The sequence below is a fragment of the Haliotis rubra genome, unplaced genomic scaffold (genome assembly GCF_003918875.1).
Source record: "Haliotis rubra isolate DU_JTF1 unplaced genomic scaffold, ASM391887v1 Scf232, whole genome shotgun sequence".
NCBI lineage: Eukaryota > Metazoa > Mollusca > Gastropoda > Lepetellida > Haliotidae > Haliotis > Haliotis rubra.
This window is the reverse complement of record NW_025766359.1, coordinates 1362222-1383939: the sequence shown is the minus strand read 5'-3', so window position 1 is coordinate 1383939 and position 21718 is coordinate 1362222. Positions and strand designations below refer to the sequence as shown.

The following is a 21718-nucleotide window of genomic DNA, read 5'->3' as shown; positions in this document are numbered from 1 at the left end:
ACGCTTCGTCTACACCGCGGCAGCTTCAACCAACGCAGAACTTTGACCCGGGCGAATTTATGAGACAATTCACCAACCAGATGATGGCCATGATGGAACGTAAGAGGCAGAAGCGAAGGCTCGGCAAAGCCTCTCATCTACCGACACCGTGCGCAAACCTTCGGACCTGCGCGAACCTGTCATCTTGGAAGAGGATAGAAGGGATGAGATGCCTACTCACAGTTCTACATCCGCGAACCCTCAACGTTCGAGAACATTGAAGGATCCATCTCCTACACCTAGCCGCGCTAGATCGAGATCTCATATCTCTCACAGACGTTTGCGAAGTCACTCATCATGAGACAGAGGTTCGCGAGGAGAAGGCTCACTTCACAGAAGTTCGTGAAGGGATACATCTAGTGACAGACGTTCGCGAAGGGATAGCTCACATCACAGAAGTTCGCGAAGGGATACATCTAGCACCAGACGTTCGCGAAGGGATAGCTCACATCACAGAGGTTCGCAAAGAGATGAATCTACAGATAGAGGTTTGCGAAGAGAGCACTCTCAAGGTAGACGTTCGCATAGGGAGGAATCTTCAGATATAGGTTCGCGAAAGGATGATGAAGGTTCGAGAAGGGATACAGGTTCGCAGATGGATGAGTCGCAGAGGCCTAGCACTGATATGCAGGAGACTTTGGATCAGCAAGCAGACTTCGTCTTCCCAGACTCAGATGTTACAGCGTGGATTGCCAACGGGTTGAACTTGGAGTCTCCTTCTAAGGATAAAGATGAAGTCTACACTTATATGATGCGTAACGACGACTTCGACTCCGTCACTATCCCTCCGATTGAACCTATATCCAAGGTACCTCTAACCTACGCACAGCTTTCGCGAAAGCATTCAAGTACCAGAGTGAGCATCTACCATCATTTAATGTGAAGAGATTCCCCTTACATCATATGGATCAATTTACAAAGGCGCCTGAATGGGTAGATAACATAAAGTTAGTCAACGACTCCCGAAACAAGATGTATAAAGTGGAAGATAAAAAGTTATCTCAACTTGATACTGCTACAAGGAGATCCTTCTTCGGGTTGGCCTGGTCCAGAGCCATCAATGAAGCATTGATCAATAAATTCCAGAACTCAAGTTCGGAAGAGGACAGAATGATATATTCGGTGCTCATAACACAGAAGAAGGACCAATACTTTTTATCGGACCATGTGGCATCTATATCTGCAGGTCTCACTTTACTACACAGACAAGGGCTACTTGCATCCTGTTCATGGAGTGACAGATTCACCCAACCGCTACTGAGAGCTCCATGGGAGGCGCCTACTATCTTTGGAGGACAAATAGAGGATGCAGCTAAGGCAGCTATGCACGACTCTAGAGAAGTTATGATGATAATATCCATAGATACTCTGGCCAATGTCATCCGTCATACTTCGCAAAAGTATAACAGCAAGTCCAAATATTCCGGCATACAGAAGTACCCCAGCTTCAGAGGCAGCAAAGGATCTTTTCGTCGCCCATCCGGAAATTACAGAGGAAACTTATGGAGAGGCCGCACTCCCAGAGGATCCAGAGGAACTAGACGTTGATATCAAGGTTCGAAACGACTGGAGTCTTCCACCCCCAGCCATTCCTGTAAAACCGTTGACAGTGGGTGGACGTCTACAAAGGTACTGGAAAAATTGGGGAATACTAGAGGACGACTACGTCTCCCGAGTACTAAGGGAAGGATACAGTGTACAACTCAAGGCCACACCTCCGCTAACCCTCAGCCCGATGGTCTTCGACTATGCAGAGGAACAGGCAGACAAACTACAAGAAGCCATCGACTCACTACTTATGAAGGAGGTGGTAGAGATATTAGATCAGCATCATCTCACTCCAGGCTTCCATTCCCCAATTTTTCTAGTACCCAAGAAGAACTCCAAGGAGAAGTTCAGACTGATTTACAACATGCGCAAATTCAACAAAGACTATCTACTGAAACCAGAGAGGTTCAGAATGATCCATCTACCTCAACTCAGTCTACTCGTCCATCCAGCAGATTACATGGCCAGCATAGACCTGCAGGATGCGTATCTACACATCGCCATACATCCGGAATCAAGAAAGTGTCTACGATTCCTATTCAGAGGGCAGCACTTCCAATGGAATGTCCTACCGTTTGGAATAACTTCGGCTCCGTGGCTATTCACACGAGTAACCAAGCCTATAGTCGCATATCTACATCATCCAGGTCTACGCAATGCCTTCTACTTGGACGACGGATTTCAGGTTCACCAAGATGCCAGTCAACTCAGACTACAGCTGAACTTCACGATCAAGTTGCTCACTCAACTAGAATGGCTGGTGAACCTTATGAAGTCAGAGTTGGAACCAAAACAAGATCTGCAATTTCTGGGGATCAGGTTTATCACAACACAGAATCGTATTGTCGTCCCAGAAGATCGTTGGGTCAAGATACAAGCCATGATTCCACCAGCAGTCATCTCTCCGTTAACACTATGATCATGGCAAGTTCTACTCTGTCTACTAACCCCGGCGCAGGACTTGACTCGCACAGGAAGGTTACAACTAAGACCGCTGCAACGGTTCTTGGCAAAACATCTAGACAGCGTCGACCCAATCTTGCTGCCAGACAACCTCAAGAGGTATCTACTATGGTGGACGCACAGGTTTGCAGAGGGACCTATTTACAAGAGCCGGTCTTCGACACACATCTCTACGTAGACGCTTCGATACAAGGCTGGGGTGCGCATCTCAACAATCAAGTTGCATCAGGAAGGTGATCCAAAATAGAGCAGCATCTTCACATCAATCTGCTGGAGATGAAAGCCGTGATCAACGCCTTACAACTATGGTCGAGCTCGCTGAACAACAGAATGCTGATGGTCCACACAGACAACTCTACAGTGGCATTCTCCATAAATCGGCAAGGATCCACAAGGTCTCCAAGCCTGCTACAGCTCACATTCCAGTTGTTCCACATCACAGAAGAAGTAAACATCTAGATAAAGGCGTGTCACATACCCGGAGCCAAGTACATACTTGCAGACGCTCTCTCCCGACCACTGCACCCGACCTACGGAATGGATGCTCCATCCAGAAGCGTTCCGGCTCATGATAAGGGAAATAGGATCCCCTTGCATAGACCTGTTTGCCACAAGGTTCAACAAACAACTACAGACGTTTGTCTCACCAGTTCCAGATCCTCAAGCCTGGGCAACAGATGCACTGAGCATATCTTGGGAAGGACTAAACGCTTACCCATTTCCACCCCCAGTATTACTTCCGGAAGTACTGTTGAAGATCAAACAGACACAGGCACTACAACTGACTTTGGTCGCGCCATACTGGCCAGCGAGAGTATGGTTCCTAGACCTAATAGAAGATCTCGAAAGTCCAACAATCAAGTTACCAGATTGGACGAACCTACTAATACATCCGCACACCAAGCAAGTCCACGGGAACCCGACAGTGTTCCAGCTACACATGTGGACCGTATCAAAACATGTTTGAAGAAAAGAGGATACTCCGCCAAGGCAGTAACGCTAGCGTTACGCAGATCTACTCGTAACCTGTATGATGACAAATGGCTGAAGTTTGAGACTTATGCAAGGCGGAAAGGCTTCACTGTGATGAAAGCTACTCATCCTCAAGTGGCGGAATATCTGTGTCATCTTAGACAGACTAGACATCTGAAAGGTTCGACATTATCTACATACCTCGCCGCCATCAGTACAGTGATTATCATGAAAAGAGGCATCAAGTTGACGAAAGTACCCGAATTACTTGCTCTGCTGAGATCTTTTAAACTGGAGGACCAGCAAAAGAAGTTCAGAGTTCTGGCCTGGGATCTGAATGTAATTCTACATCATCTTACGAGTGATGCCTACGAACCTCTAGACCAGACTACCCTCGAGCTGCTGACACAGAAGACTCTGTTCCTGCTTGCTCTAGCCACGGCAGCTCGAATATCGGAGATACTTGCGCTGGACTTTGGTCGAACCAGATTCGACATGGGGCAACATGCTGCAGTTCATCTAGGACTTAGATGGGACTTCATTGCCAAGAACCAACTACCTGGTCAGCCAGATAGACAGTTCCACGTACCAGCGCTATCCACAATCCTCGGCCCAGAGGATGTAGAAGACCTACCCGTGTTCCGGTCAGAGCCCTGAAGATATATCTTCAAAAGACTGAGAAAAGGAGACAAAAATTCAAGCGCCTGTTCATCCCATTATCAACAGAGACATCAGCAGAAGTCTCAAGAACGACCATATTGTTCTGGATGAGAGTCGTCATATTGAGAGCCTATAAAGCAGCAGGACCAGAACCTCCTAGAGCTTCCAACCCACATGAAGTCAGAGGGGTCCTAGTCAAAAGATCTTACCTGTACGTGAAGGGGTCGCAACTCATTTATGATAAAGATCTTATCATAATCTATGGGTTGTTATGAGATATATAGTAATAAGAAGATACTAGTTTATCTGTAGCCACATGAATCAACATGATTCAACTTGTCTGAAACTGAAGTAAGACAAGAAATTGTCCCCCCCACGAGTTATAACTGAAGTTGGAAGAATAGGATCACGGAAATGCCGTTTGGCAGTTCCCATGGGGGGGGATACAGGACGTATCTAAGGACAGCTGATGAATCGACGGAGTTGCTTGACCCACCACCAATCCGTCAGATTCTATAAGCAAAAGATCATGAGTCAGGATAAGAAAAAGTATGTAATTTTTCAAGTAAAATTGATATTTTTATACTTATCCTGACTCATGACGAGCAGCCCTCCCAGCCTCCCCGCTGGGACACTTTGGATTTCACAGCAGATCCAAGTGCATGGGCAGATAATCAGGAGAGAGTGACAAGTAAGGCTGGTCACATGACTGTTTGCATGGCAAAAGGGAGGTAACTCGTTGGTGAGTGTATTTTTACGTCTTACGCTTTCGGGAAGTTCAAGGGATTCAAGTGTTCCACTACCATTCGAAAAGGAAAGGGAGATAAGCAAAAGATCATGAGTCAGGATAAGTATTAAAATATCAATTTTACTTGAAAAATTACATTTTTTATACTGGAGGGCACACAGTTCTTACTAGTGCTTGTTAGCAAAGTGTTAAAATGTTGAACACCTACATCACTCTCAGCCCTGATATAACTGAAAATTGTTAGTGGAATGCAAGTCAATATCTCAATTTTTTTTCTGATATTTTAATCAGCAGTTAGATGATGTCTGTATCTTTCTTGCAGTCTGCTGCTGCGTTTCACAGATGACACCTTTGACCCTGAACAGGCAGCCACAATTGGTAGGTGTGGACATTAGTGCTGTAATGATTCTTCGAACTATCAATAGATCGCAATTGTTGAGTCTCAGACAGCAATTAATCGATGGTAGAAACGAAAAACTATTGATGCATTGATAGTATGTGTGACTATCGATAGTTTAGTATGACTTCTTCCTTGATAAATGCACAGCACAAAAATACAGGAAGTACGAGATTCGTTCACTTTGATTAAGAGTTATCTGCTCCGGTTACCTCTTCATCAACATGGCGGCAAACACAGCTTACAACTCAGAGTTTGAAATTGTGAATAACAGTAAATTTATGTTTCAGCTGCTTACTTGATCTGCGTTTCAAGTTTCAAGAGACTGAAACTACTTCAGCTTGTTTTTATTTCATATAAACTATACATTCATTTGGGAAATGGCTTCAAATGAGACAGATTCAAGGAGAAAAATAACTACTGCAATAGTATTATCATTATGTATGATGTTTGTATGTGTGAATTTTGTGTGATCACATAATCATTAAACTGATTACATATGTCAGAAGTATATATTTCCTTTAAAATTATTTTATCATCAAATATGGCCACATTTGTGAACATGTGCAGTCAAGCATTTAACAATTTACAGCCTCTTTTGTGCAGGCATCACCTTTGCTATGACTTTAATGTAGCACACAATTAATAGAGAGTAGAATTCAAGGAGTTGTCATCATAGTGAGCTGTGGGTCATGTTTAGGTCACGGAGAGGTAATTCTTTCTTCACTGGACCAGAGTGTTGCTTGTTTTGATGAACATGATGAATGTACATGGTTAAAGTCATGTTTTTGTGCTGGCATGGAAACCAAAAACGCACACACACTCTTAGTCCTGTGTGTGTATATGGTATATATACCTGATAGGACTGCAGTGTGTCAATTGTTCACGACAATAACCATCAGCAACATTACGGTCAAATGAATTATTATAAGAGTGTTGACTACAGAGGTACAGATAAGCTGCGTATCTGCATAAATTACGCAAATATTTATGTGAAAACTCAATTCCTATTAAGTCTATTGCGTACAGGTACGCTTGAAGTTTTGTAAATACTCAATAAATGTGATCTTACACGCGTACACACAAAAGTGTCAAACCTTAGCTTGTGTACAGGTGGATAGATAAATAGCTGCAGTATATTGGGGGTTCTATATCAGGACATAAACTTGGCACCTTGCAGTCTTTCTTATTGTTTCTCATATTACAGATCAAATTTAAATAACAAACACTAACATTTAAGCTTCAATATATTTTTAAAATTAATGGAAAATGGCAAAATACCCAAATGAGTTTCAGTGAGGTGAGTACAATATGTTTGGTTACTCAAAGGAAAATTAGGATACCCAATTGAGATGAACAAAGCGAGTACATAACCCAATGGTCAAAAAAGTTATCTGTACCTCTGTGACTATTATCATACCTTGGACTTTTTCCATTTTGCATATTGCTCTTTCTTAAATGACACCCAGATTAATGTAAAAAAATTCATTAATATTACCGCAGATAACAAATTGAGTATGGTTTGATTAGCCAGATGTGAGTATTATTATTATTATTATTATTATTATTGGATATTTATATAGCGCAGATACCCACACACTAGTGCATGCTCAAGGCGCTGATATTTCATAAATCGTAATCTCCCTAGTACATATGTTTCATTTAATATTTCCAGTTGCATAGATCCAGTTGATATTGATCACTGGATTGTCTGGTTCAGGTTCGATTATCTATAAACTGCTGCCACATACATGATATAGCTGGAACATTGTGGAGAGAGGCATAAAACTAAATTTACTCACTCACTCATTTAATATTTGTATATTTGATAACCTGAAAGCTCTTCTTGTTACGATAGAAAACTCATAGGTCGGGTCATTTGTGAGCAGGTCTATTGCCTTTGACATGTCTTAACCTAGTTTTCATGATTCATATTTATAAACCTCCAGTGACGGCACTCTATTGTTTCACCAGCTTCTTCTTTTACCCAGTAAAACCTGCAACCCTTCGCTTACTGGCTTGGTGGTTTTATCCACTAGGCTATGAAGGATTGTTGTGAAAGATGAGATTGTTTGTCAGTTTGAACCATGTGTCCCTCACAAGATGGGTAGTTCAGGCAGTGAACATGCAGGACACAGTTAGCGTGTGCAGAGCACGTGTATTGCGTGTGCAAGACAAGGTATCAGCTGCCAGTCGCATACCAGTTGATTTCAACAGTAAATACCAAATATTAAATGTTTCCTTATCCTGACTCATGCTCTTTTGCTTGTCTTCTTCTTCTTGCGAACATAGTGGAACACTTGTATCTCCTTAATTGAAGCTCCCTTCAATGTAAAATCACTAATTGGTACTCACCACGAGTTGCCTCCCTTGCCCCTTTTGGCGGGAACAGGTGTCGCCACCCTCTGGCCTCATGCTTCACTCTCTCCTTCTTCGCCCAGTGAGCAGGATGTGAGAGCGCCTGTGTCTCCTTACACACTATATCCTTTGGTTTTTCTTAGTTTATTACCTCTTATAGGTTACTATAGAGGTATAGCTAGTATCCTTCATTAATTTGCATTGATATTTAATCGTATTTCTACTGTTTATTCACGTGAGTTCGTGATTGTTCAGCTAGTATTTACGCTTGATGAAAATCTGTACTATTTGCAATTTACGCTTTTCGATTGCTGACCCGCATGTATTATGCCCTAGTTGTGCTACTTTGTGCGCTTTGATACACGCTGCAGTTACTGCATTAATCTATCCAATTCTGCTTTTCATAAATATCTTTGCGCCGTGAGACGCACCGCAGATAGGTCACGCAAACAAGGGTTAGACATGGCCGATACATCGGATTCCCCTTCCAGTCAGCTGCTGTCGATAGACCCTCCCGCCTGGTGTTTCGCAAGAGACTCCGCCGAAGATGGGCGTGGGATGCAGTCCGCCACCTCTAAGAAGCGCCCTGCCTCCCCAGACGCCCCGCCATCGCAGATAAAGTCCAAGAGGGCCACGACGCCTTCCCAACGCAGACTTCGACCCCCAGGGCAGCGCCGACATCCAATGGGAAGGCTACGAAGTCGCCAAGAACTTTCTCAGCCGAGATCGCTCCAGCCGCCGAACTGGGCCTCTACGATGATCAGCCGATCATCATCCCTGACGACGCCACAAGAAGCGACCGGTGACAGCTACAGTGACATCAGCAGAGATCGCCATGCAGCCTGATGCCTCTACACTGATGTCAGACGACTTCCCTGAGGGGTCAGCAGCTGTCATCGCGAGAGAGGGCACCGACTACTTCGCCGCCGCAGACCATCCCAGACGAAGCTGTTGCGGCAGATCATGACCATGATGGAGGGCCACTACAGTCGGGGAAGCAGCCAGCCCAGGGCCCGAGCAACGCAGACGATACCCCCAGAGGCACCCCCAGTCAGCGTAGCAGCCACGACGAAGCAGCCTTCGAAAGGAAGTCACAGACCACCTCGGCGAAGGACGATGTACAGTCTTCGCGAAGGCCTTCGCAAAGACGGGAGAGATCGTCATCGTCCTCGGCCTCATCCTCAGATGCAGACTCAGACCACCAGACGTCACGGAAACCGTCACGGAAGTCAAGGCGCCGCTCCCCAGGTCCGGGCCTGCAGAGGAAGCTGCACGAAGGCCGTCACACAGATCGTCATCGTCCAGAAGGACGTCGAGGGACTATTCAAGAGCTTCACGAAGCCGTCAACATTCTCCTCGCAGATCTAGGTCTTCCCATAGACGCAGATCACCTAGACGATCTCCACGCCGATCTCCACGCAGATCTCCACGTACATCACCTCGCAGGTCATCACACAAGTCGGCACACAGGTCTACACTCAGGTCTCCCCGAGTGTCACCCGACATAGAGATAGCAGCCCACAGGTCACCATCAGAAGAGCATCAACCTCTCATCTCCGATGCTGGTACAGAAGATGATGGAGGCATCATCTTCTCAGACGCCGAGATAAGATATTGGATGGTAAACAACCTAGATTTATCTTCACCGTCCAAGAGTGGCAACTCAGCGCAGACATACCTGATGAAGGAAGACGATGCAGACGCCATCACCTTACCTCCGATCGACCCGATTGCTGCGGTGCCACATAATCTAGATACAGCCTTCATTAAAGCTACGAAAGTGCAGACACCACATCTGCCGAACTTTCACGCTTAAGAAGTTCTCCACGCACAACATGGACCCTTCCTGAAGGCACAAGACATCGATGAAAACTACAAGCTGATCAGCGATGTTAAGAACAAGAACTACAAGATTGACGATCGCAAGCTGGTGCAGATAGAAAACATGACGAGACGCATGTTTTTGGCCTAAATAGATCTAGAACGATCAATGAGACACTTATCACCAGATTTCGTAATATACCTCTCTGAAGATGATAGGATGATCTACTCGCCCTACTGATGCAAAAGAAGGACCAGCAGTTCCTTACAGATCATCTCACATCTGTCTCAGCAGCACTGACCTTAGCTCGTCGTCAAGGCCTCCTCGCTTCCTGCAGCTGGGGTGAGAACTTTACAGCTCCACTCTATACAGCCCCGTGGTCATCCCCAAACATCTTTGACGGAGGAATAGACAAAGTCTCCAAGGAAGTCACTAAGGACTCCAGAGAAGTCCTTATGATCAAGTCGATGGACACGCTTAGCCAGCGTCATCAGGCAGACTTCACAAAGATACTCAGGGAGATCTAAGTTCTCGACTACAGAAAGCACGGGATAGGAAGATAGCCAGCCAGGGAAAAGATTCTTTTCACGCCCATATGGCAACTATAGAGGAGGGTCAGGAAGAGGCAGGACACCCAGAGGTTCCCGCAACTATAAACGCTGAAAGACAGGTTCGGAACGACTGGAGTCTTCCACCCCCAGCCGTTCCAGTACAACCGTCACAAGTGGGTGGACGCCTCCAACTACACTGGGAGAACTGGGGAATGTTAAAAGACCCTTATGTCTCCAACATTCTTCAACACGGATTTCGTATCCCACTACAGGCCACGCCTCCGCTGACAGTCAACCCTTACAAGTTCGACTTACAGGCACAACAACTACCAAAGTTAAGAGAGGCAGTTACATCACTCATAACCAAGCAGGCCATAGAAGTACTAGATCAAGTAAACATCGAACCAGGCTTCTACTCCCCAGTTTTCCTAGTACCCAAGAAAAACTCCAAGGAGAAATACAGACTCATTTACAACATGAGCTTTTTCAACAGGAATTATCTCGCGAAAACCACCAAAGTTTCGCATGATACACCTTCCTCAGTTACGGCAGTTGATTCGCCCCATGGATTACATGGCCAGTATAGATCTGCAAGACGCATATCTACATATCCCGATACATCCCGAATCCAGGAAATATCTAAGATTTACACTAGACGGGCTACATTACCAATGGAAAGTTCTCCCATTCGGCATATCATCAGCCCCCTGGCTATTCACGAGGATAACGAAACCTATTGTCACCTATCTACATCGTCTAGGGCTACGCAGTGCGTTCTACCTCGACGACGGGATACAAGTAGATCAAGATCCACAGCATCTCAAACTACAGTTAAACTACATCATAAAGCTACTAACACAGCTAGGATGGTTAGTAAACTTACTCAAGTCGGACCTAGTACCATCGCAAGATCTGCAGTTCCTAGGCATTCGATTTATCACGAATCACAACCGTATCGTCGTACCAGAAGACCGTTGGCTCAAGATCCAACAGACCATTCCGTCAGCTCTTCTCTCTCCGTTACCACTACGACAATGGCAGAGCGTGTTGGGTCTCCTCACATCAGCCCAAGACATGACAGTCTCAGGCAGATTACAGTTACGCAAGAAAGCAAGCTCCATATAAACATGTTAGAGATGAAAGCTGTAATCAACGCCATACTTCAATGGAGCAACATTCTACAGAATGCGCACTTAATGATTCATACCGACAACTCGACAGTGGCGTTCTATGTGAACAAACAAGGTTCAACAAGATCACTGAACCTATTGACTTTAAGCTTTCAACTGTTCGATCTAATACACGATCTAAACCTACATGTCAGAGCATGTCACATTCCCGGAGCCAAGAATGTACTAGCAGACGCACTCTCTCGGCCACATCAACCTTCACCGACAGAATGGATGCTCAATACAGAAATATTTGCACAGATAATCAAGCAAATAGGAGCCAGCTAGTAGATCTATTCGCAACACGCTTCAACAATCAGCTACCGACATTCGTGTCACCAGTCCCAGACCCACAAGGATGGGCAACGGACGCTTAAGCATATCCTGGGAAGGCCTCAATGCGTGCAGCGTTTTCGCGCCAGCCAGCAATAATACCTCAAGTGTTACAGAAAATCAGACAAACACAGAGCCTCCAACTCACTTTGGTCAGCTTCTACTGGTCGGCCAGAACGTGGTTTCCCATTCTAATTCAAGATATCGGTCAACCAACACTAGAGCTACCCAAAGCCAAATCTATTAATACATCCACACACCAAACAGGTGCACGGAAGCCCAGAAGTATTCCAACTTCACGATGGACTGTATTAAAATGTGTTTAAACAAGAGAGGGTATTCTACCAGGGCTGCAAAAGCGTCACGCTTTGCCTTACGCTTATTCTACACGTGAACTTGTACGGCGACAAGTGGCACAGTTTTGAGAATTACGCAGCAAATAAGGGATTTACAGCAAGAGATGCTACTCATCCACAAGTGGCAGATTATTTGTGTTACTTACGGCAAAACAAACATTTAAAAGGCTCGACATTGTCAACATATCTTGCCGCTCTTAGTTCTGTCATTACCATGAGAACGGGTGTTAGATTGACAAGAACTCCAGAGTTACTGGCCTTACTACGGGCTTTCCCATTGAGGACCAAAAGCGGAAGTTCCACTTCCAGCTTGGGATCTGAATATAGTGTTACAACACCTCACAAGTGAGGCTTATGAACCGTTGGAATCGACAAACTTTGAATTTCTCTCACAGAAAACACTTTTCCTGTTATCTCTAGCCACAGCAGCCAGGATGTCGGAAATTCACGCACTAGATTATGAGAGGATACAGTTTGATGACAATCAAAACACAGCACACCTGGGATTAAGATGGGATTTCATCGCCAAAAATCAACTACCAGGTCAACCAGACAGGTTATTTCATATCCCTGCATTATCCTCCATTCTCGGATCTCAAGATACACTGGACTTATCTTTATGCCCAGTCAGAGCTCTCAAAATCTATTTACGACGCTCCAAAACAAGGCTTAAGATTTCTCAAACGATTATTCATTCCCTTGTCGGCAACAACTCAGACAGAAGTCTCTCGCACCACCATATCTATATGGATAAGAACTGTCATACTTCTCAGCCTACAAGGCAGCAGGACTGGACCCTCCAACAGCATCAAATCCCCATGAGATCAGGGCTTAGCTTCCACTCTCGCCTTACACGGTAACTGTTCATTGAATACAATTATGGAAGGATGCTTTTGGAAATCTAACATGGTGTTTGCTAATCACTACCTGAGAGATATCACCACCGAGGACGTCTCAGGCATTCACCATTTCGGTCCCTTGGTCCTCGCGACAGCAGTTGACAGTCCCTCAGAACGCTAACACGTGAGTCTTACGAGATTAATATGCATAATTGTTACATGCATTATCTAGCTTATAACTCTACGGAGTTCTAGCAGTATGTATATATGTTCAGTGGTATAGCTTCTCTATCAGAGTCGCTTTGATATTGTTGTTTATAATATCTCAGTATATTATTAATGTAAATACCCCAGTATGGCATTATAACCTATGGCTTATAATAGAGGAATTATCCTAAGTCTATGCCTTTATGAAGTTCCCGTAGGGGTTATTACAGTTATATCTATATAAATCACTAATTCTATAAATCCAAAGTATTCTGTTTTGCCCACCTCCGCTTCCTCAGTAGGATTCTACAAGCAAAAGAGCATGAGTCAGGATAAGGAAAAATATGTAATTTTTTGAGTAAAATTGATATTTTATACTTATCCTGACTCATGAGGTTAGCCCTCCCATCCTCCCCACATAACACTTTGGATTTCCCTGTAAATTCAAGTGTTGGGCTCGCAAAATCAGGAGAGAGTGAAGCATGAGGCCAGAGGGTGGCGACACCTGTTCCCGCCAAAAGGGGCAAGGGAGGCAACTCGTGGTGAGTACCAATTAGTGATTTTACATTGAAGGGAGCTTCAATTAAGGAGATACAAGTGTTCCACTATGTTCTCAAGAAGAAGAAGACAAGCAAAAGAGCATGAGTCAGGATAAGTATAAAATATCAATTTTACTCAAAAAATTACATAATTATGTCTAAAGTATATCATCGGTCAGGTTCATAAGTTGCATTAAAACCTCCTTTTCAGCTTTGATTGAAAAAGTAAGCCCTTGGCCTCGGGAAATAGGGTCGGGCCTGTCAACCCTCCCCAATTTCCCTCTGCCACGGGCTTAGTTTTTCCAACAATATAGCGGAGTCAGTTTTGATCCTTCAAGTATATTTCAATGATCATTTTCCCACATCTAAGGCATAGAGACTTTGCCTGTGTGTTTGCAAGGTCTTCATGTAGAATTATCAGAGTTGAATCTAGTGGTCGGGTCTGTAATATGGTTTCATGAGTTGACTGTCCCTATTTTTTCCTGTTCATACACAATTGACCCGTGAAGGTCCGGGTTAAAATGAACCTTCAGTAACCCATGCTTGTCGTAAGAGGCGACTAACGGGATTGGGTGGTCAGGCTCACTGACTTGGTTGACACGTTATCGGTTCCCAATGGCGCAGATCAATGCTCATGCTGTTGATCACTGGATTGTCTGGTCCAGACACGATTATTTAGAGACCACCGCCATATAGATGGAATATTGCTGAGTGCGGCTTAAAATTAAACTCATTCACTCACTCATACACAATTACAAGTGACTTAGTTGATCTTTTGATTGCTGCTCACTGTTCTCATTGCCAGTCAATAGATTGTTCTGGGCCACACTTCATTATTTGCAGCTTCATATAGCAGGAATATGCTTCATGTGCTGGAATGCAACAATAAACACAGATTATTCAGAATTGATGTCTTCTATATTTTGTATCTTCGGAAGGTGTGGATTTCAAGGTGAAGACCCTCACAGTTGATGGAAACAGGACAAAGTTGGCAATATGGGTGAGTAATAGTTGATTTGTGTTTCTTATCCTGTAGATTTCCACAAAGGAGAGGGCATTACTTTTGTTGTTGTCTTTTGGGGAAAATAGGTCCTCGGTACACTTGCTTGTAATGGGGATTTCCAGGGCAGGGTAGGTCCTCAGTAGACGTACTATCTTGAGGATTTCCAGGCAAGGTAGGTCCTCGTACGCTTGCTTGTAATGGGGATTTCCAGGCAATGTAGGTCCTCAGTACAAATGCTATCTTGAGGATTTCCAGGCAAGGTAGGTCCTCGTACACTTGCTTGTAATGGGGATTTCCAGGCAATGTAGGTCCTCAGTACACAAACTATCTTGTGGATTTCCAGGCAATGTAGGTCCTCGTACACTTGCTTGTAATAGGGATTTCCAGGCAATGTAGGTCCTCAGTACACATACTATCTTGAGGATTTCCAGGCAAGGTAGGTCCTCGTACACTTGCTTGTAATGGGGATTTCCAGGGCAGACTAGGTCCTCTGTACACATACTATCTTGAGGATTTCCAGGCAAGGTAGGTCCTCAGTACACTTGTGGATTTCCAGGCAAGGTAGGTTGTAATGGGGATTTCCAGGGCAGACTAGGTCCTCAGTACACATGCTATCTTGTGGATTTCCAGGCAAGGTAGGTCCTCGTACACTTGCTTGTAATGGGTATTTCCAGGCAGTGTAGGTCCTCAGTACACATACTATCTTGAGGATTTCCAGGCAAGGTAGGTCCTCGTACACTTGCTTGTAATGGGTATTTCCAGGCAGTGTAGGTCCTGAGTACACATACTATCTTGTGGATTTCCAGGCAAGGTAGGTCCTCGTACACTTGCTTGTAATGGGTATTTCCAGGCAATGTAGGTCCTCAGTACACATACTATCTTGAGGATTTCCAGGCAAGGTAGGTCCTCGTACACTTGCTTGTAATGGGGATTTCCAGGCAGTGTAGGTCCTCAGTACACATACTATCTTGAGGATTTCCAGGCAAGGTAGGTCCTCGTACACTTGCTTGTAATGGGGATTTCCAGGCAGTGTAGGTCCTCAGTACACATACTATCTTGAGGATTTCCAGGCAAGGTAGGTCCTCGTACACTTGCTTGTAATGGGGATTTCCAGGCAATGTAGGTCCTCAGTACACATACTATCTTGTGGATTTCCAGGCAAGGTAGGTCCTCGTACACTTGCTTGTAATGGGTATTTCCAGGCAGTGTAGGTCCTCAGTACACATACTATCTTGTGGATTTCCAGGCAAGGTAGGTCCTCGTACACTTGCTTGTAATGGGGATTTGCAGGCAGGGTAGGTCCTCAGTACACATACTATCTTGAGGATTTCCAGGCAAGGTAGGTCCTCGTACACTTGCTTGTAATGGGGATTTCCAGGCAATGTAGGTCCTCAGTACACATACTATCTTGTGGATTTCCAGGCAAGGTAGGTCCTCGTACACTTGCTTGTAATGGGGATTTCCAGGCAATGTAGGTCCTCAGTACACATACTATCTTGTGGATTTCCAGGCAAGGTAGGTCCTCGTACACTTGCTTGTAATGGGTATTTCCAGGCAATGTAGGTCCTCAGTACACATACTATCTTGTGGATTTCCAGGCAAGGTAGGTCCTCGTACACTTGCTATGTTGAGGATTTGCAGCCAGGGTAGGTCCTCGGTACACATGGTTTCTTCAGGATTTCCAGGGTGAAACGCTATATAGGTCTGACATCAGTTTGAAGTTGTGTAGTGAAGGTTTGATTGTATCAGGCCATGTTCACAAGGATTCATAATGATTCATTTTGGGCTACATGTAAAAAAGTATAATAATTAAGAATATGACTTTCTGCTCTAGTCTCAAGAACTAATTTATTCATTCATATCACATCAAAGGCTGAGTTTGTAGGATGATGTATTGTAATATGTACCTTGTCAGTATCTGTGCTGTTGTCAACAGGAAACATTGGTGCCCCGTGTATGTCACACAGCTGTGTAGGATTTACAGTGGTTCTGGTTTGGTTCATCTTTTTAATGTTGCACATCTAGCCATGTTTGCAGGGATTCAAAAATCCCATCGCCCGACACCCGGGACAAGTCAGTTTTCATTTCGTGCAATCAGATAATGGTATCTTACTTGTCCGTGGGCTTCTAGATAATTTCCACTTATGGTTTCAAACTGCAAATAAACTTGGATTTAATTTCATATCTGCTCAAAATGTAGCTATTAAATTTCGCAATGATAATAAAGTAGACTTATCTTTCTTTGCTATTTATCACTTTTCAATAAATAGTCTAGTAAACATTAACATCAAGTACCATGTTGATTTCTTCTTTCATAATTACATCATCATAATTATGTCATAAAATCAGGGCAAGTGGAAAATTAGTCAGGACAAGTTACTTGCTTAATGTCACCTGCCCTGTGGCAAGTGGCTTTTTAAAAAAAATTGAACCCCTGGTTTGTCTTGTATGTTTGTCAGGATACAGCAGGCCAGGAGAGGTTCCGGACCCTGACTCCCAGCTACTACAGGGGCGCTCAGGGAGTTATACTAGGTGGGTACAGCTACAGTAGCAGCAGCAGCAGCAGCAGCAGCAGCAGCACTGACACTGGCAGTAGTAGTGCAGTTTGTGAAATGGCTCGTTGTGAGATGTCATACATAGAACTTTCAACTGTTCACAAGTGAAAGGCATCAAATTGGCATCAAATGCATGTTATCAGGCCAAAGCTTGATCATATTAGCATAATAAGTGTACACATAGCTTGTATGTCGTCTCTCTCATCAATGGTTTGTTGGGTTACGGGTCTGTTTAAAGGCACTACCGTATATGACCGTCTATAAGAAGACCCCATGGATAAGACGACCCCCAAACTTGACCCTTAAAATCAGTGTCAAAATGGTGTGTTTCGTGCATAAGTCGATCCCCAGCGATGGGGTCCTAATCGCGGCAAACACAGACCACAGACAACTGGCAGTTACCAATAATTATAACTTTGGTCCACATTATTCAAAGAATTCACTGTCATATATATTGTGTCTACTCACGGATCGAAACGAAGTGTAGTTGACAGAAAATGCATAATATATTTTGCTATATATTTTACATGATAACTGTAAATAAAATTACACAATGCTAGGATATATTTCTTTGGGTTAAATAATAGTATTCTGTATTATATTTTACTGATGACTGCGTCAGAATTCATCCCGTTATATTATTGTGCATGTTTGAACTTGTTCGCCGGGAAACGTGTGCACAGCTGATTGCTATTTCCGGCTCAAATACACACGGTAATCTTAATTAATTTATAGAGCAAAAACTGTAACTAAAATTCCATAATGCTAGGATTTATTTCTTTGGGTTAAATAATGGTATTCTGTATTATATTTTACTGATGACTGCATCAGAATTCGTCCCGTTATATTATTGTGCATGTTTGAACTTGTTCGCCGGGAAATGTGTGCACAGCTGATTGCTATTTCCAGCTCGGATACACACGGTAATCTTAATCCCTGCAAATAATACAATGCCCAGCAAAAACAACTTATAACTTAAAAGGTAAATAATCTTGTCTAGTGATGTTTAATTGCAAATTTGACGTCTCTACTGACAAAGTCGTCTTCTGTTGTTTGTTCACGATGTTGTTTTCTTACCCCTGGAAAAAAGTTTGACGAAAGCGTAACCCATGGACCCATAACCCTACACGCAACTTGTGATTGAAACCAGTTCGGCAAACACCGACAACACCACATGCAACAGTTTTTTGATGTACGGAGTAATTGTTTACATTCCATATATGGCAAGTGTTCTCTGTTTGGAAGTTGTTCGCATTGAAGTTTCAATTATTGATATCAGGCAAGTGAGAGCATATAACCCAATATATATAATATAGGCCAAAATATTGTCAAAATTGTGTGAAATTGTGCCTTTGATGTTTGAATTGCCTGTAAATTACATTTTTAGCTTTATGATTTCAGATTCTTGTTATTCCTATTAAAGCAAATTGGATCTTTGTTGGTCAACATTTAGCTTGTATGGTTCTGTGCAAAAGCATGTTTTCTGTTTTATCAATACTTACACATTTGTATCAGAATTTGTGAATTTACAACACATCAAATCTGTAAGAAATGAAAGGATTTGCTTTTCTTTTCTTTGCTTATCAGTATAGTGATATTTCATGATGTATTAGGCTTAAAAGTTCAAGAACACCTCATTCGTTTTTATTACCATAACTTCTCATTTAATGTTAAAGGTCGCATGCAACGTAAAACGCAACTTTGCAGATTCCGATTCCTTTCGGTATGGACCGAAAATGCAATTTCAACTTATAAAGTTCAAACGATTCACTAATTTTCCCCCCAGCGCTTGGGGGAATTGAAGTGGTTTCATAGCACATGCGCAGTGAAATAGGTTCATGCAGCTTGGAAGCGGGTTGTCCGGTGAATACTCGGTGAAGGCTTTGGTGTGAGCTATGTTTTGTTGATATTTCACAGGCGCGAGCTTTTTATATGTTATTACAGTAGATTACTGATTTAACAGTTTATATAATTTCATTTGTCTATTTCACCACACATTCTTCTTACCGAGTCACTTTCTCAGTTCAATGCTTGAAAGCATGACATTATTTAGCGTTGACAGAATTTTTAACTGTGATATAGACATGTCAATGTCTGTTTTATTGACACCTATGTATCTGCCTTCCCGTCTGCTAATGACAATATTCAATACATGTACACAACTTCGATCACTGACCACATGCAATTTGAACTTAACACCTATCAGGCTATACACCATAAACAAAATGCATTGATTTATGGCCCGAGTTCGGTCTCTGTCACATTATGTAATTACACAGACAGGCAGGTGTGATACTTGTACACATGACATGTTATGATGTCTGTTAATTGCAAAATGTTATACACAAAAAAATGAGCATGTATTTACAAAACCCAACATCTCTATATATACACACACAATGAGACGTGAGGGCTTCTGCAAATGAACCAGCCAATACACTTGAGTGCACACCCACCCGCTCTGACTGGGTTCGGTATCCCGGCTGCTTTGTTTCTTGGGAAGTAAACCCAAGTACAAACAATTGCACTTTTGATTTGCGATTGTACGCTTATAATTTTGTTTATATGTTTTTTCATAACCAGCAATGTATAATATATGTCATGAATAAGTGATAATTGTGTTTTAATTATGTTGATTTTTTTGGTTGCATGTGACCTTTAAAGATTCGGGTGTTTCTAACTTTCTTTCACATTACTATGGGTAATGAATTGGGTGTTGTTAAACATTTTGAAGTAAAATGTATTTGCTTGTTCTTGTCACATGCAAGATCATTCATTTTTCTATATCTGAAATGGCTTGTGTTATCTCAAAGGGCTTGTCATATTTTGTTTAGGTTTGATTCTAGAGTTGATAACATCCTAGGGAAGCCAGGAGCACTTGAAACAGCATTGTTAACATATTGTATTTTTAAAAACGTGAACTGCAGTGGAGTCTGTCTATTACAGACTGGCCTGGGACCGACTGATTTGTCCGGATTGTAAAGCAGTCCGGATTAGACAAATTTTATCTGTTACCATAGACACTGCCACGATGAATTACCTCCCTATGTTAAGGACAATCAACTGCTTGAATAAGCAAGTAATCTGTGATTAATTAATAAGACTGCAAACTGACACTGAGTTAACTGGCATTAATCTCTTTGTAGTATATGATGTCTGTAGCAAACAGTCCTTTAGCCGGCTGGATGCATGGCTGAATGAACTGGAGACCTTCGCAACAAAGCATGATATGGTCAAGATGCTGGTAGGGAACAAGATTGACAAGGTGAGAGTAATTGATGGCTTCTGCCATAACCCCAATATTCACAATGAGCTCAAGTAGCTAACAGTTCATATCCAAACCGAAGCATTCACAATAAGCTCAAGTAACTGTCAGTTCATGTCTGAACCCCAGCATTCATACAGAGCTCAAAGTAGCTAACAGTTCATGTCTGAACCCCAGCATTCATACAGAGCTCAAAGTAGCTAACAGTTCATGCTTGAACCCCAGCATTCATACTGAGCTCAAAGTAGCTAACAGTTCATGCCTGAACCCCAGCATTCATACAGAGCTCAAAGTAGCTAACAGTTCATGCCTGAACCCCAGCATTCATACAGAGCTCAAAGTATGCCTGAACTAACAGTTCATACAGAGCTCATGCCTGAACCCCAGCATTCATACAGAGCTCAAAGTAGCTAACAGTTCATGCCTGAACCCCTGAGCATTAACAGTTCATGCCTGAACCCCAGCATTCATACAGCTCAAAGTAGCTAACTGAACCCCAGCATTCATACAGAGCTCAAAGTAGCTAACAGTTCATGCCTGAACCCCAGCATTCATACAGAGCTCAAAGTAGCTAACAGTTCATGCCTGAACCCCAGCATTCATACAGAGCTCAAAGTAGCTAACAGTTCATGTCTGAACCCCAGCATTCATACAGAGCTCAAAGTAGCTAACAGTTCATGTGAACTGAACCCAAGCATTCATACAGAGCTCAAAGTAGCTAACAGTTCATTCATGATGTCTGAACAGTTCATGTCTGAACCCCAGCATTCATACTGAGCTCAAAGTAGCTAACAGTTCATGTCTGAACCCCAGCATTCATACAGAGCTCAAAGTAGCTAACAGTTCATGTCTGAACCCCAGCATTCATACTTAGCTCAAAGTGTTGAACAGTTTGTCAACAACCCAGCTTTAATCCATAAGCTGAAAGTAACTGTTTGTGTCTGAATCCAGATGGTTACTCATGTCTACACATTCATTGTTGACTCATTTATCAGGAGAGGAGGGAGGTGAGCAAGGAGGAGGGCTTAAAGTTTGCCCGCAAACACCACATGCTGTTCATTGAAGCAAGTGCCAAAACCAAAGAAGGGGTACAGTGTGCATTTGAAGAACTTGTGGAGAAGGTATGGTATTTCATGTTTAGTGTAGGTTTAGTGTCGGTGTTTGAACAGTGTAGGTATTTTGGCTGCATGTTTGGTTTGGTAGGGATCTCCTGAACGTGATGGTATAAACTGATGCACACAAGGTTCAGACTCACAGTATGTGTACAGTGTGGGTCAGTGTATGCACATTGTTGTTTGATACATAATTACACCATTGCATGTTACTGGTACAATTTGTCATAGCACTACATGTTAATACACAATCACACCACTGCCTGTTACAACATTGTGATA

At 43.1% G+C, this 21718-nt stretch overlaps 1 protein-coding gene across 1 annotated transcript in view; it reads left to right on the top strand.

Moving 5' to 3' along the window:
- Positions 1 to 21718, top strand: part of LOC124278175 (ras-related protein Rab-18A-like) — a 32140-nt gene that overhangs the window by 4107 nt on the left and 6315 nt on the right. The window contains exons 2-6 of the mRNA XM_046713913.1: positions 5253 to 5308; positions 14440 to 14501; positions 16964 to 17036; positions 20206 to 20324; positions 21320 to 21445. Of these exons, the coding sequence (XP_046569869.1) occupies positions 5253 to 5308; positions 14440 to 14501; positions 16964 to 17036; positions 20206 to 20324; positions 21320 to 21445 (436 nt within the window). The remainder of the gene's footprint in view (positions 1 to 5252; positions 5309 to 14439; positions 14502 to 16963; positions 17037 to 20205; positions 20325 to 21319; positions 21446 to 21718) is intronic.